The 13,024-nt window shown below is 54.2% G+C and overlaps 3 protein-coding genes across 5 annotated transcripts in view; 1 reads left to right on the plus strand and 2 right to left on the minus strand.

Annotated features, from left to right (window-relative positions):
• NLGN3 (neuroligin 3) overlaps window positions 1-13,024 on the plus strand; it is a 180,694-nt gene that overhangs the window by 12,132 nt on the left and 155,538 nt on the right. The gene's annotated exons all lie outside the window — the stretch shown is intronic.
• Window positions 1,079-2,986, minus strand: LOC120921919 (extensin-like). The gene has a single exon (XM_040334423.1). It carries the CDS (start codon window positions 2,984-2,986, stop codon window positions 1,079-1,081), a length of 1,908 nt encoding a protein of 635 aa, XP_040190357.1.
• Window positions 3,005-4,711, minus strand: LOC120921920 (extensin-like). The gene has a single exon (XM_040334424.1). It carries the CDS (start codon window positions 4,709-4,711, stop codon window positions 3,005-3,007), a length of 1,707 nt encoding a protein of 568 aa, XP_040190358.1.

Raw genomic sequence — 13,024 nt, forward strand, 5'->3', positions numbered from 1 at the left:
TTGGTTCCCATTTTCTTTGACTCCTCCTTCTTCTGTCCCCCCCGGGGTTCACTTCTACCCACAACAATACTTGTGTTTATTTATTTGTATTGATTTATATTTATTTGTTTTATTTATTCATATTTATATTTAAATGTGTGTTTATTTATATATATTGTATTCATATTTATTTTTTGATGTATTTATATTTATAATTGTGTTTATTTATATTTTATTTGTATTTGAGTATTTTTATATTATTATTTATTTGATTTTTTTTTGTCTCTTTAGTTCAGCTCTGATCTTCTTTGACTCTCTCTGTGATTATTATTGTATATTTCTGAGCCTGAAAGTCAGTCTTGTGTCGATTCATTAAGATATTGCTGGAGACAACATAGTGCTGGGTGGAAGTCGGGAGCGGGAGACAGCATAGTGCTGGGTGGAAGGCGGGAGCGGGAGACAACATAGTGCTGGTTGGAAGACGGGAGCGGGAGACAGCATAGTGCTGGGTGGAAGTCGGGATCGGGAGACAACATAGTGCTGGGTGGAAGTCGGGATCGGGAGACAACATAGTGCTGGGTGGAAGGCGGGAGCGGGAGACAGCATAGTGCTGGGTGGAAGTCGGGATCGGGAGACAACATAGTGCTGGGTGGAAGTCGGGAGCGGGAGACAGCATAGTGCTGGGTGGAAGGCGGGAGACAGCATAGTGCTGGGTGGAAGTCGGGATCGGGAGACAACATAGTGCTGGGTGGAAGTCGGGATCGGGAGACAACATAGTGCTGGGTGGAAGGCGGGAGCGGGAGACAGCATAGTGCTGGGTGGAAGTCGGGATCGGGAGACAACATAGTGCTGGGTGGAAGTCGGGATCGGGAGACAACATAGTGCTGGGTGGAAGGCGGGAGCGGGAGACAGCATAGTTCTGGGTGGAAGGCGGGAGCGGGAGACAGCATAGTGCTTGGTGGAAGGCGGGAGCGGGAGACAGCATAGTGCTGGGTGGAAGGCGGGAGACAGCATAGTGCTGGGTGGAAGTCGGGATCAGGAGACACCATAGTGCTGGGTGGAAGGCGGGAGACAGCATAGTGCTGGGTGGAAGTCGGGATCAGGAGACAACATAGTGCTGGGTGGAAGGCGGGAGACAGCATAGTGCTGGGTAGAAGGCGGGAGTGGGAGGCAGCCTAGTGCTGGGTGGAAGGCGGGAGCGGGAGAAAGCATAGTGCTTGGTGGAAGGCGGGAGACAGCATAGTGCTGGGTGGAACGTGGAAGGCGGGAGCGGGAGACAGCATAGTGCTGGGTGGGAGGCGGGAGACAGCATAGTGCTTGGTGGAAGGCAGGAGTGGGAGGCAGCATAGTGCTGGGTGGAAGGCGGGAGCGGGAGACAGCATAGTGCTTGGTGGAAGGTGGGAGTGGGAGGCAGCATAGTGCTGGGTGGAAGTCGGGATCGGAAGACAACATAGTGCTCGGTGGAAGGTGAGAGTGGGAGGCAGCATAGTGCTGGGTGGAAGGCGGGAGCTGGAGACAGCATAATGCTGGGTGGAAGGCGGGAGCGGGAGGCAGCATAGTGCTGGGTGGAGGGCGGGAGCGGGAGACAGCATAGTGCTGGGTGGAAGGCGGGAGCGGGAGGCAGAATAGTGCTGAGTGGAAGGCGGGAGCGGGAGACAGCATAGTGCTGGGTGGAAGGCGGGAGCGGGAGGCAGCATAGTGCTGGGTGGAAGGCGGGAGCGGGAGACACCATAGTGCTGGGTGGAAGGCGGGAGACAGCATAGTGCTGGGTGGAAGTCGGGATCGGGAGACAACATAGTGCTGGGTGGAAGTCGGGATCGGGAGACAACATAGTGCTGGGTGGAAGGCGGGAGCGGGAGACAGCATAGTGCTGGGTGGAAGGCGGGAGCGGGAGACAGCATAGTGCTTGGTGGAAGGCGTCAGCAGGAGGCAGCATAGTGCTGGGTGGGAGGCGGGAGACAGCATAGTGCTGGGTGGAAGTCGGGATCGGGAGGCAGCATAGTGCTGGGTGGAAGGCGGGAGCGGGAGACACCATAGTGCTGGGTGGAAGGCGGGAGACAGCATAGTGCTGGGTGGAAGTCGGGATCGGGAGACAACATAGTGCTGGGTGGAAGTCGGGATCGGGAGACAACATAGTGCTGGGTGGAAGGCGGGAGCGGGAGACAGCATAGTGCTGGGTGGAAGGTGGGAGCGGGAGACAGCATAGTTCTGGGTGGAAGGCGGGAGCGGGAGACAGCATAGTGCTGGGTGGGAGGCGGGAGACACCATAGTGCTGGGTGGAAGGCGGGAGACACCATTGTGCTGGGTGGAAGTCAGGATCGGGAGACAACATAGTGCTGGGTGGAAGGCGGGAGGCAGCATAGTGCTGGGTGGAGTGGGAGGCAGCATAGTGCTGGGTGGAAGGCGGGAGACAGCATAGTGCTGGGTGGAAGGCGGGAGCGGGAGAAAGCATAGTGCTTGGTGGAAGGCGGGAGACAGCATAGTGCTGGGTGGAACGTGGAAGGCGGGAGCGGGAGACAGCATAGTGCTGGGTGGGAGGCGGGAGCGGGAGACAGCATAGTGCTTGGTGGAAGGCAGGAGTGGGAGGCAGCATAGTGCTTGGTGGAAGGCGGGAGCGGGAGACAGCATAGTGCTTGGTGGAAGGTGGGAGTGGGAGGCAGCATAGTGCTGGGTGGGAGGCGGGAGACACCATAGTGCTGGGTGGAAGTCGGGATCGGAAGACAACATAGTGCTCGGTGGAAGGTGAGAGTGGGAGGCAGCATAGTGCTGGGTGGAAGGCGGGAGCTGGAGACAGCATAATGCTGGGTGGAAGGCGGGAGCGGGAGGCAGCATAGTGCTGGGTGGAGGGCGGGAGCGGGAGACAGCATAGTGCTGGGTGGAGGCCGGGAGAGGGAGGCAGAATAGTGCTGAGTGGAAGGCGGGAGCGGGAGACAGCATAGTGCTGGGTGGAAGGCGGGAGCGGGAGGCAGCATAGTGCTGGGTGGAAGGCGGGAGCGGGAGACAGCATAGTGCTTGGTGGAAGGCGTCAGCAGGAGGCAGCATAGTGCTGGGTGGGAGGCGGGAGACAGCATAGTGCTCGGTGGAAGTCGGGATCGGGAGGCAGCATAGTGCTGGGTGGAAGGCGGGAGCGGGAGACACCATAGTGCTGGGTGGAAGGCGGGAGACAGCATAGTGCTGGGTGGAAGTCGGGATCGGGAGACAACATAGTGCTGGGTGGAAGTCGGGATCGGGAGACAACATAGTGATGGGTGGAAGGCGGGAGCGGGAGACAGCATAGTGCTGGGTGGAAGGTGGGAGCGGGAGACAGCATAGTTCTGGGTGGAAGGCGGGAGCGGGAGACAGCATAGTGCTTGCTGGAAGGCGGGAGCAGGAGGCAGCATAGTGCTGGGTGGGAGGCGGGAGACACCATAGTGCTGGGTGGAAGGCGGGAGCGGGAGACACCATTGTGCTGGGTGGAAGTCAGGATCGGGAGACAACATAGTGCTGGGTGGAAGGCGGGAGCGGGAGACAGCATAGTGCTGGGTGGAGTGGGAGGCAGCATAGTGCTGGGTGGAAGGCGGGAGCGGGAGACAGCATAGTGCTGGGTAGAAGGCGGGAGTGGGAGGCAGCCTAGTGCTGGGTGGAAGGCGGGAGACAGCATAGTGCTGGGTGGAACGTGGAAGGCGGGAGCGGGAGACAGCATAGTGCTGGGTGGGAGGCGGGAGCGGGAGACAGCATAGTGCTTGGTGGAAGGCGGGAGCGGGAGACAGCATAGTGCTTGGTGGAAGGCGGGAGCGGGAGACAGCATAGTGCTGGGTGGAAGGCGGGAGTGGGAGGCAGCATAGTGCTGGGTGGAAGTCGGGATCGGAAGACAACATAGTGCTCGGTGGAAGGTGAGAGTGGGAGGCAGCATAGTGCTGGGTGGAAGGCGGGAGCGGGAGACAACATAGTGCTCGGTGGAAGGTGGGAGTGGGAGGCAGCATAGTGCTGGGTGGAAGGCGGGAGCGGGAGACAACATAGTGCTCGGTGGAAGGTGAGAGTGGGAGGCAGCATAGTGCTGGGTGGAAGTCGGGATCGGAAGACAACATAGTGCTCGGTGGAAGGTGGGAGTGGGAGGCAGCATAGTGCTGGGTGGAAGGCGGGAGCGGGAGACAACATAGTGCTTGGTGGAAGGTGAGAGTGGGAGGCAGCGTAGTGCTGGGTGGAAGGCGGGAGCTGGAGACAGCATAATGCTGGGTGGAAGGCGGGAGCGGGAGGCAGCATAGTGCTGGGTGGAGGGCGGGAGCGGGAGACAGCATAGTGCTGGGTGGAAGGCGGGAGCGGGAGGCAGAATAGTGCTGGGTGGAAAGCGGGAGCGGGAGGCAGCATAGTGCTGGGTGGAAGGCGGGAGCGGGAGGCAGAATAGTGCTGAGTGGAAGGCGGGAGCGGGAGACAGCATAGTTCTGGGTGGAAGGCGGGAGCGGGAGACAGCATAGTGCTTGGTGGAAGATGGGAGCGGGAGGCAGCATAGTGCTGGGTGGAAGGCGGGAGCGGGAGGCAGCATAGTGCTGGGTGGAAGGCGGGAGTGGGAGACAGCATAGTGCTTGGTGGAAGTTGGTAGCGGGAGACAGCAGAGTGCTGGGTGGAAGGCGGGAGTGGGAGACAGCATAGTTCTGGGTGGAAGGCGGGAGCGGGAGACAGCATAGTGCTTGGTGGAAGGCGGGAGTGGGAGACAGCATAGTGCTGGGTGGAAGTTGGTAGCGGGAGACAGCATGTCTCCGCCCCCTCCTGTCAATCCTTGGTGTCAGTGGGAGAAATTGCAGATCACGTGGTGCCACGTATCGTTGAGTCCATGTTGTCCGTTCGTCGTGGAGGTGGCCTAGATGTATTTATAGATTGAAGAGACACTTTGCTTTGGCCATACAAAGGAAATGTTAAAAGGCCACTTGCCCCCCCCCCCACCCCCCCCCCCCCCCCCCCCCCCCCCCGGCATCATTTTAGCCTATTTTCCAGTCCAGACCACCAAGGCCACACACTGAAGATCCCCTTCACCCTCCATAATCTTGAAGCACATGGCTGGTCACAAGTGTTATGAGCCCTTCACGTTCCCCCGAGCGAGATATAATGAACTTGAAATAGATATGGCGCCGCGCGTCTTCCTGCCGGCTGTGCTCGGTGTTGCCGATCTGGAAGAACTCAGAATCCGTCCTCTGAGAGGATGAGAAGGGGGAAACCACGCTGCTCTCAGGAGGGCACGTGGGCCAGAAATGTGCGGCCGAGGTCCTGCGGTGGCCATTGAGAGTGGAGCGATGTCTTCATCGGTTCGCCCCGGGTGGTGGAGCGGCCACGGAGTCATAGGGGGCAGAAGTGAAGGATCGGCACGGCGGGGGAGTAGAGGGGGATGCAGAGCGATGAGACAGAAACTGGATGCTGCAAGACAAAGACGAGTCTGAGCCTGACGACGACGGAGGAGCCGACTCAGTGCAGAGAAATGGGACAAACTTCCCACAGAGATCCCTCAGCAGCCAAAGAAACGCAGAACGTCGATTTAATGCGAAACATCAGGCAGATATAAAATACACAACGTGCAGAGTTACATACATTGTCGTGCCAAAAGTATTGGGACGCCTGCCTTTCCGATCCTACTGAAATTACGGGTTGTAACGTTGTCCCAATGCAGCTCTATGATCACGTTTAACACATTTTTATACATTATAAATACAGTGTCCTTGCGGATCACAATATATAATAACACTATAGAGCCTAAATGTGTGGGATTGTCAGCACTACACTTTCCTATGTACAACCTGATCCAGAGATGCACTATAATACCAAAAGTATTGGGACGCCTGCCTTCCAGATCCTACTGAAATTACAGGTCGTAACGTTATCCCAATGCAGCTCTATGATCACGTTTAACACATTTTTATACATTATAAATACAGTGTCCTTGCGGATCACAATATATAATAACACTATAGAGCCTAAATGTGTGGGATTGTCAGCACTACACTTTCCTATGTACAACCTGATCCAGAGATGCACTATAATACCAAAAGTATTGGGACGGCTGCCTTCCCGATCCTACTGAAATTACGGGTCGTAACGTTATTCCAATGCAGCTCTATGATCACGTTTAACACATTTTTATACATTATAAATACAGTGTCCTTGCGGATCACAATATATAATAACACTATAGAGCCTAAATGTGTGGGATTGTCTGCACTACACAGGGCTGGACTGGGACAGAAATTTGGCACCCCCCCCCCCCAGCCACCCAAGCCCCCTCACCCCCTTCACTAGCCACTAGCCGTTCTACTTTACTCTGCTTTGATACTGGTACTCTTATAGGCAGTACCAGTGGGAAAGCTAGACATTATTTCACCCGGGGCAAAGAATCAGTTTGGTGCCCCCCCCCCCTTATGGGACAAGATTAGGCAAAAGGGAGAAACTCCCAGGCCATAGCTGTTGAGTCAGCTGTCTGTCCCCTCCCCCATGCTCCTCTGTCATCCCCCCTGCTCCTCTGGTCCTCTCCCTGCTTCTCTGTTCCCCCCAGGTGAGCGCTGCGGGAAGGGAGATACAGAGGAGCGGAGGGGGGCAGCGGTCCACTGTCACTGAAGCCGGCCCCCTGAGCCATCGGCCCACCGGGAAACTCCCTGTAGTACCAATGGCCAGTCCATCCCTGGCACTACACTTTCCCTATGTACAACCTGAGCCAGAGATACACTATGGCCCGGATTCACATACATTGGCGCATATTTATGCCGGCGTAGCGTATCTAATATACGCTACGCCGAACCAGCGCAGAGTCAAGCACCGAATTCACGAATCACTTGCCTCCCAAACTGCGCTGGGTTCCCTCGGTGTAAGCCGTCGTAAGTGGAAGTGGGCGTCAGCAATACAAATGAGGCGTGACCCCATTCAAATGATGGGCCGAGCGCCTTAAAGTTACGAATAACGAACGGCGCATGCGCCGTCCCGTGGATGCATCCCAGTGCGCATGCTCAGAATCACGTCGAAACAACTGCCTAAGATACGTTGAATCACTGCCTACGGCGTGAACGTAACCTACGCCCAGCCCTATTCACGTACTACGTAAACAACGTAAAATACAACGGCTTGTGTTCCCTGGTGCAGCCATTTGCATGGATGCTGCTGAGTTACACCTCCTTTATGGGGCATAACTTTACGCCGGACGTACCACTTACGCAAACCGCGTATATTTTGCGCCGGGCGCAAGTACGTTCGTGAATCGACGTACCTCCCTCATTTCCATATTTGAATAGGAAATCAATGGGAGCGCCACCCAGCGTAAATATGCGCCCACGATACGACGGCATAGGAAAGTTACGTCAGTCGGATGAAGCCTATTTTCAGGCGTATCTTAGTTCTGTGGGCACGGCGAACAGATACGACGGCGCATATTTACACTTACGCGGCGTATCTCAAGATACGTCGGCGTAAGTGCTTTTTGAATCCGGGCCTATATCACCAATAGTATTGGGACGCCTGCCTTCCCAATCCTACTGAAATTACGGGTCGTAACGTTATCCCAATGCAGCTCTATGATCACGTTTAACACATTTTATAGATTATAAATACAGTGTCCTTGCGGATCACAATATATAATAACACTATAGAGCCTAAGGGCCGGATTCAGAGCAGAGAGAACTTACGCCGACGTATCTGTTGATATGCCGCGTAAGTTCTAGGATGCGCTGTCGTATCTATGTGCCGTATTCACAGTACAAGATACGCCTGCATTTTGGCTTCCTACGACCGACGTAAGTCTCCTACGCCGTCGTATCTTGGGCGCATATTTACGCTGGCCGCTAGGGGCGCTTCCATTGATTTATGCGTCGAATATGTAAATGAGCAAGATTCGCCGATTCACGTACGTACTTACGCCCGTCGCAGTAATCTACGCCGTTTACGTAAGGCGTACGTCCGACGTAAGTTTACCCCTCATAAAGCAGGGGTAATACATGTTAAGGTATGGGTGCGGGAACAGCGTCGTATTTTACATCGTTTGCGTAAGTCGTACGTGAATGGGGCTGGGCGTAGGTCACGTTCACGTCGAAAGCATTGAGCCGACGTATCTTAGGGAGTATTTGCGATGTGATTCTGAGCATGCGCGCGCATACGCCGTTTGATCGACCATTAATTTACATGGGGTCACGCTTCATTATAATACAACACGCCCACTGCCTGGCTACTTTGAATTACGCGGGCTTACGCCGGCCCATTTACGTTACGCCGGCGTACATATGGGAGCAAGTGCTTTGTGAATACAGTACTTGCCTCTCAATGTTACGACGGCGTAGCGCATAGGAGATGCACTACGCCTTTTTAAAGATGCGCCGATCTCTCTGAATCCCAGGCCACTATGTATGGGATTGTCTGCACTACACTTTCCCTATGTACAACCTGATCCAGAGATGCACTATATTACCAAAAGTATTGGGACGCCTGCCTTCCCGATCCTACTGAAATTACGGGTCATAGCGCTGTCCGAATGCAGCTCTATGATAACGTTTAACACATTTTATAGATTATAAATACAGTGTCCGTGCGGATCACAATATATAATAACACTATAGAGCCTGAATGTATGGGATTGTCTGCACTACACTTTCTTATGTACAACCTGATCCAGGGATGCACTATATTACCAAAAGTATTGGGACGCCTGCCTTTACACACACAGGAACTTTAAAGGGGTTGTAAAGGTACAATCTTTTTTCCTAAATATCTTCCTTTCCCTTAGTGCAGTCCTCCTTCACTTACCTCATCCTTCCATTTTGCTTTTCAATGTCCTTATTTCTTCTGAGAAATCCTCACTTCCTGTTCTTCTGTCTGTAACTCCACACAGTAATGCAAGGCTTTCTCCTTGGTGTGGAGTGTCGTGCTCGCCCCCTCCCTTGGACTACAGGAGAGTCAGGACGCCCACTAACACACAGCTCCTTTCTCTATCTGCAACGTAGAGAGCGCCCTGACTCTCCTGTAGTCCAAGGGAGGGGGCGAGCACGACACTCCACACCAGGGAGAAAGCCTTGCATTACTATGTGGAGTTACAGACAGAAGAACAGGAAGTGAAGATTTCTCAGAAGAAATAAGGACATTTAAAAGCAAAATGGAAGGATGAGGTAAGTGAAGGAGGACTGCACTAAGGGAAAGGAAGATATTTAGGGAAAAAAATTACCTTTACACCCCTTTATTAATGACCCCCCAGTCTTAGTCCGGAGGGTTCAATATTGAGTTGGCTCCGCCCTTTGCAGCTATAACACCTTCACCTCTTCTGGGAAGGCCGTCCACAAGGTTTAGGGGTGTGTCTATGGGAAGATCCGTCCACAAGGTTTAGGAGGGTGTCTATGGGAATGTTTGACCATTCTTCCAGAAGCACGTTTGTGAGTTCAGGAAGTGATGTTGGACAAGAAGGCCTGGCTCGCAGTCTCCGCCTGACTTCATCCCTAAGGTGTTCTTTCGGGTTGAGGTCAGGACTCTGTGCAGGCCAGTCAAGTTCCTCCACTCCAAACTCGCTCATCCGTGTCTTTATGGACCTTGTTTTGTGCTCTGGTCCAAATCATTTGGTGGAGGGGGGATTATGATGTGAGTGGGAAGGGGGATTACTGTGTGGGGTGGGAGGGGGGATTATGGTGTGAGGGGGAGGGGGGATAACTGTGTGGGGTGGGAGGGGGAATATGGTGTGAGGGGGAGGGGGGATGATGGTGTGGGGTGGGAGGGGGAATTATGGTGTGGGGGGAGGGGGGATTATGGTGTGGGGGGGCTGGGTGATTATGGTGTGGGGTGGGAGGGGGGGTTATGGTGTGGGGGGGCTGGGTGATTATGGTGTGGGGTGGGAGGGGGGATTATGGTGTGGGGGGGATGGGGGATTATGGTGTGGGGGAGGGGGGATTGTAGCGTGGGGTTGTTTTTCAGGGGTTGGGCTTGGCCCCTCAGGGGTTGGGCTTGGCCCCTTAGTTCCAGTGAAGGGAACTCTTAAGGCGTCGGCATACCAAGACATTTTGGACAATTTCATGCTCCCAACTTTGTGGGAGGAGTTTGGGGGACGGCCCCTTCCTGTTCCAGCATGACGGCACACCAGTGCACAAATCAAGGTCCATAAAGACATGGATGAACGAGTTTGGGGTGGAGGAACTTGACTGGCCTGCACAGAGTCCTGACCTCGACCCTTTGGGATGAATTAGAGTGGAGACTGCGAGCCAAGGCCTTCTCGTCCAACATCAGTGCGGACCTAAATCGGTGAACCAGGACGCACCGGACCCCTGCTGTGCGACGGATCCGTCTTAGATGTGAACCCGGCCTAAGTGTCTAACCCAGGTGGTGAAACCTGTTTGGCCAAAGCGTCAGGCGGTCGGGCGGTCCTATTGGATGCCCAGCACTTTGGTGGAAGAGGAGACACAAGCTTGATAAAAGCTTGAGGAGCGGGCATCGGAGCTGTCGCTGCCCGCACTCCAGGAGAGGACACCCCAGCCCCGCCACACGAGCGGGTAAGTGCCGGACCGCCCGCGGGGGTTTGTCAGTGCTGTGCCACCCGGGGGGGGGGGATTGGGTGGTGTCAGTGTCGCGCCTCCAAGGTGAGGGGGTGTTGTTTGTTTGCCGCTCCCCTAAAAGAAGATCCCACCAGCTGCCACTGATAGCGGTCATACGTGTCTTCACCCTCTGGGGGGCGACGCGGCGGGTCTTCCAGGCTTGGGCTGTTGTCCGTTTAGCCGCAATAAAGAGATATGAGGCCAGCTTCTGCTGTGATGCGTATACGCGAGGGATTGGACGATGTAATGGGGCTAACTCGGCGTCCCTACGGGCGGAAAAGGTAGAAAAGGGTCTGAAGCAAGCCAAAAACCCCGAATATCATACATTCTGACCAAGCAGGCCTCACCAATCCCCCTCAGCGATTCTCCGGAGGTTGTTCCATAACAAGCAAAATATGGGCCGGCGAGCGCTGTGTGTCGCAAGACGCTAATAAAGCGTTCGACAATATAAAGTGGCAATGTCTGTGGGCAGTGCCAACCTGCAGTACTTTCCTTCTATCAGGAGAGACGTTCATAATTAGGCCGCCACGTGAACCCGGATAAAGTCTGTGCCCCCCCCCCCTCCTCCTCTGATTTATGCTCATTGACAATGCAGGAGATGCTGAACATCAATCGATTTCCCGGCTTTAGGCAGGGCCCCCCTGTAGCAGAGAATTGGGGGGGGGGTGCTGATGGGGGGGCCCTGGGGACCATCTGGTTCCTTACAGGTGTAATGCAAACAAAAATATGGGAGGGGGGCCGGCCAGGCCTATAAGGGGACCATCGAGCCCCTTACAGGTGTGATGCAAAAAACATGGGAGGGGGGCCGGCCGGGCCTATAAGGGGACCATCGAGCCCCTTACAGGTGTGATGCAAAAAACATGGGAGGGGGGCCGGCCGGGCCTATAAGGGGACCATCGAGCCCCTTACAGGTGTAATGCAAAAAACATGGGAGGGGGGCCGGCCGGGCCTGTAAGGGGCCCTGGGGACCATCGGGCCCCTTACAGGTGTAATGCAAAAAAAAAAATGGGAGGGGGGCCAGCCGGGCCTATAAGGGGACCATCGAGCCCCTTACAGGTGTGATGCAAAAAACATGGGAGGGGGGCCGGCCGGGCCTATAAGGGGACCATCGAGCCCCTTACAGGTGTAATGCAAAAAACATGGGAGGGGGGCCGGCCGGGCCTGTAAGGGGCCCTGGGGACCATCGGGCCCCTTACAGGTGTAATGCAAAAAAAAAAAATGGGAGGGGGGCCAGCCGGGCCTATAAGGGGACCATCGAGCCCCTTACAGGTGTGATGCAAAAAACATGGGAGGGGGGCCGGCCGGGCCTATAAGGGGACCATCGAGCCCCTTACAGGTGTAATGCAAAAAACATGGGAGGGGGGGCCGGCCGGGCCTGTAAGGGGCCCTGGGGACCATTGGGCCCCTTACAGGTGTAATGCAAAAAAATGTTTTAAATAAAAAAAAACAACGGGAGGGGGGCCAGCTGGGCCCCTGGGGACCATTGGGCCCCTTACAGGTGTAATGCCTGTTCCCCCCTGATGGCGGCCCTGTCCGCCGGACTTCCTGTACATCCTTTCTGCAACAAAGTATCACATATAAAGTAACAATCTTCTCTGCCAAAAATAAAAAAATCATAGTTTTAGAAGTCAGACGTGACTGGCGGATGATATCATAAGGAGGGTTCCGTATAGCGGCGGTGTAACGCGCTCACGTGTATTTTTCCTTCGTGTTGTGTGTTTATTACACAGATCGGCACACTACGGCATTATGGGGGGAAAACAAAAGACGCCAATGATCAGAAAAAGCCGTTGTAAATTGATTTGGCGCGGCGTAATGAATTTGAATAAAACAGCAATGCGATTATTGTGTAACAATGTGCGACTTTCTGTATGAGAATGTGTGGCGAGGAGTCACCTTCTATACTGTGGGGGGCGCTCCGCTGTCTTATGTCTTCAAGGCCACGGAAGAAGCCGCACTTCTTGGATGTTTGGCAGCTCTTCCCCGGCCTTGGCTTCTATTCGTATTTGTTCTTTCTCTAGATGTCTCGTCTTTGTCTGTTGTTGACCAGTTTGTCGGAAAATATGAAGTTGTAGGCAGTATGATAAAAGAAGGCATGGTGTTAGGACCACCCGTGAGGCCATTGGGACCACATGAGTAGAACGAGGGAAGGGGGGCTCTGTATTGTAAAAAAAATAAAAATAAGGTCACACTTTTTTTCTCTTGGTAGCATATGTATGGGTTACACTCCGCCCCCCATGCTCCTGTAGGACCTCATCCCCCCAAAAAATGAAGGCTCACCCAGCTGGCTGCCCCATTTTCCAGCTAGTTATTTCCCATGCGTATGCTGCCATGAGATAATCAGGCAAATGGAAATTTGTTATCAAATGCTTACCATGATTTTACCTTTCCTGACTTATCCCCATGGCAGAATAAAAATGAGTTAGGCTCCACCCCCGAGGTCTTTTATATTACCTTATCCTTATAAGTTGAAGTTCAACCCAGCTGGCCCCATTTTTTTTCTAGTTATTTTCCATATGTATGTTGCCACG

This window comes from Rana temporaria (assembly GCF_905171775.1).
Source record: "Rana temporaria chromosome 9 unlocalized genomic scaffold, aRanTem1.1 chr9d, whole genome shotgun sequence".
Taxonomy (NCBI): Eukaryota; Metazoa; Chordata; class Amphibia; order Anura; family Ranidae; genus Rana; species Rana temporaria.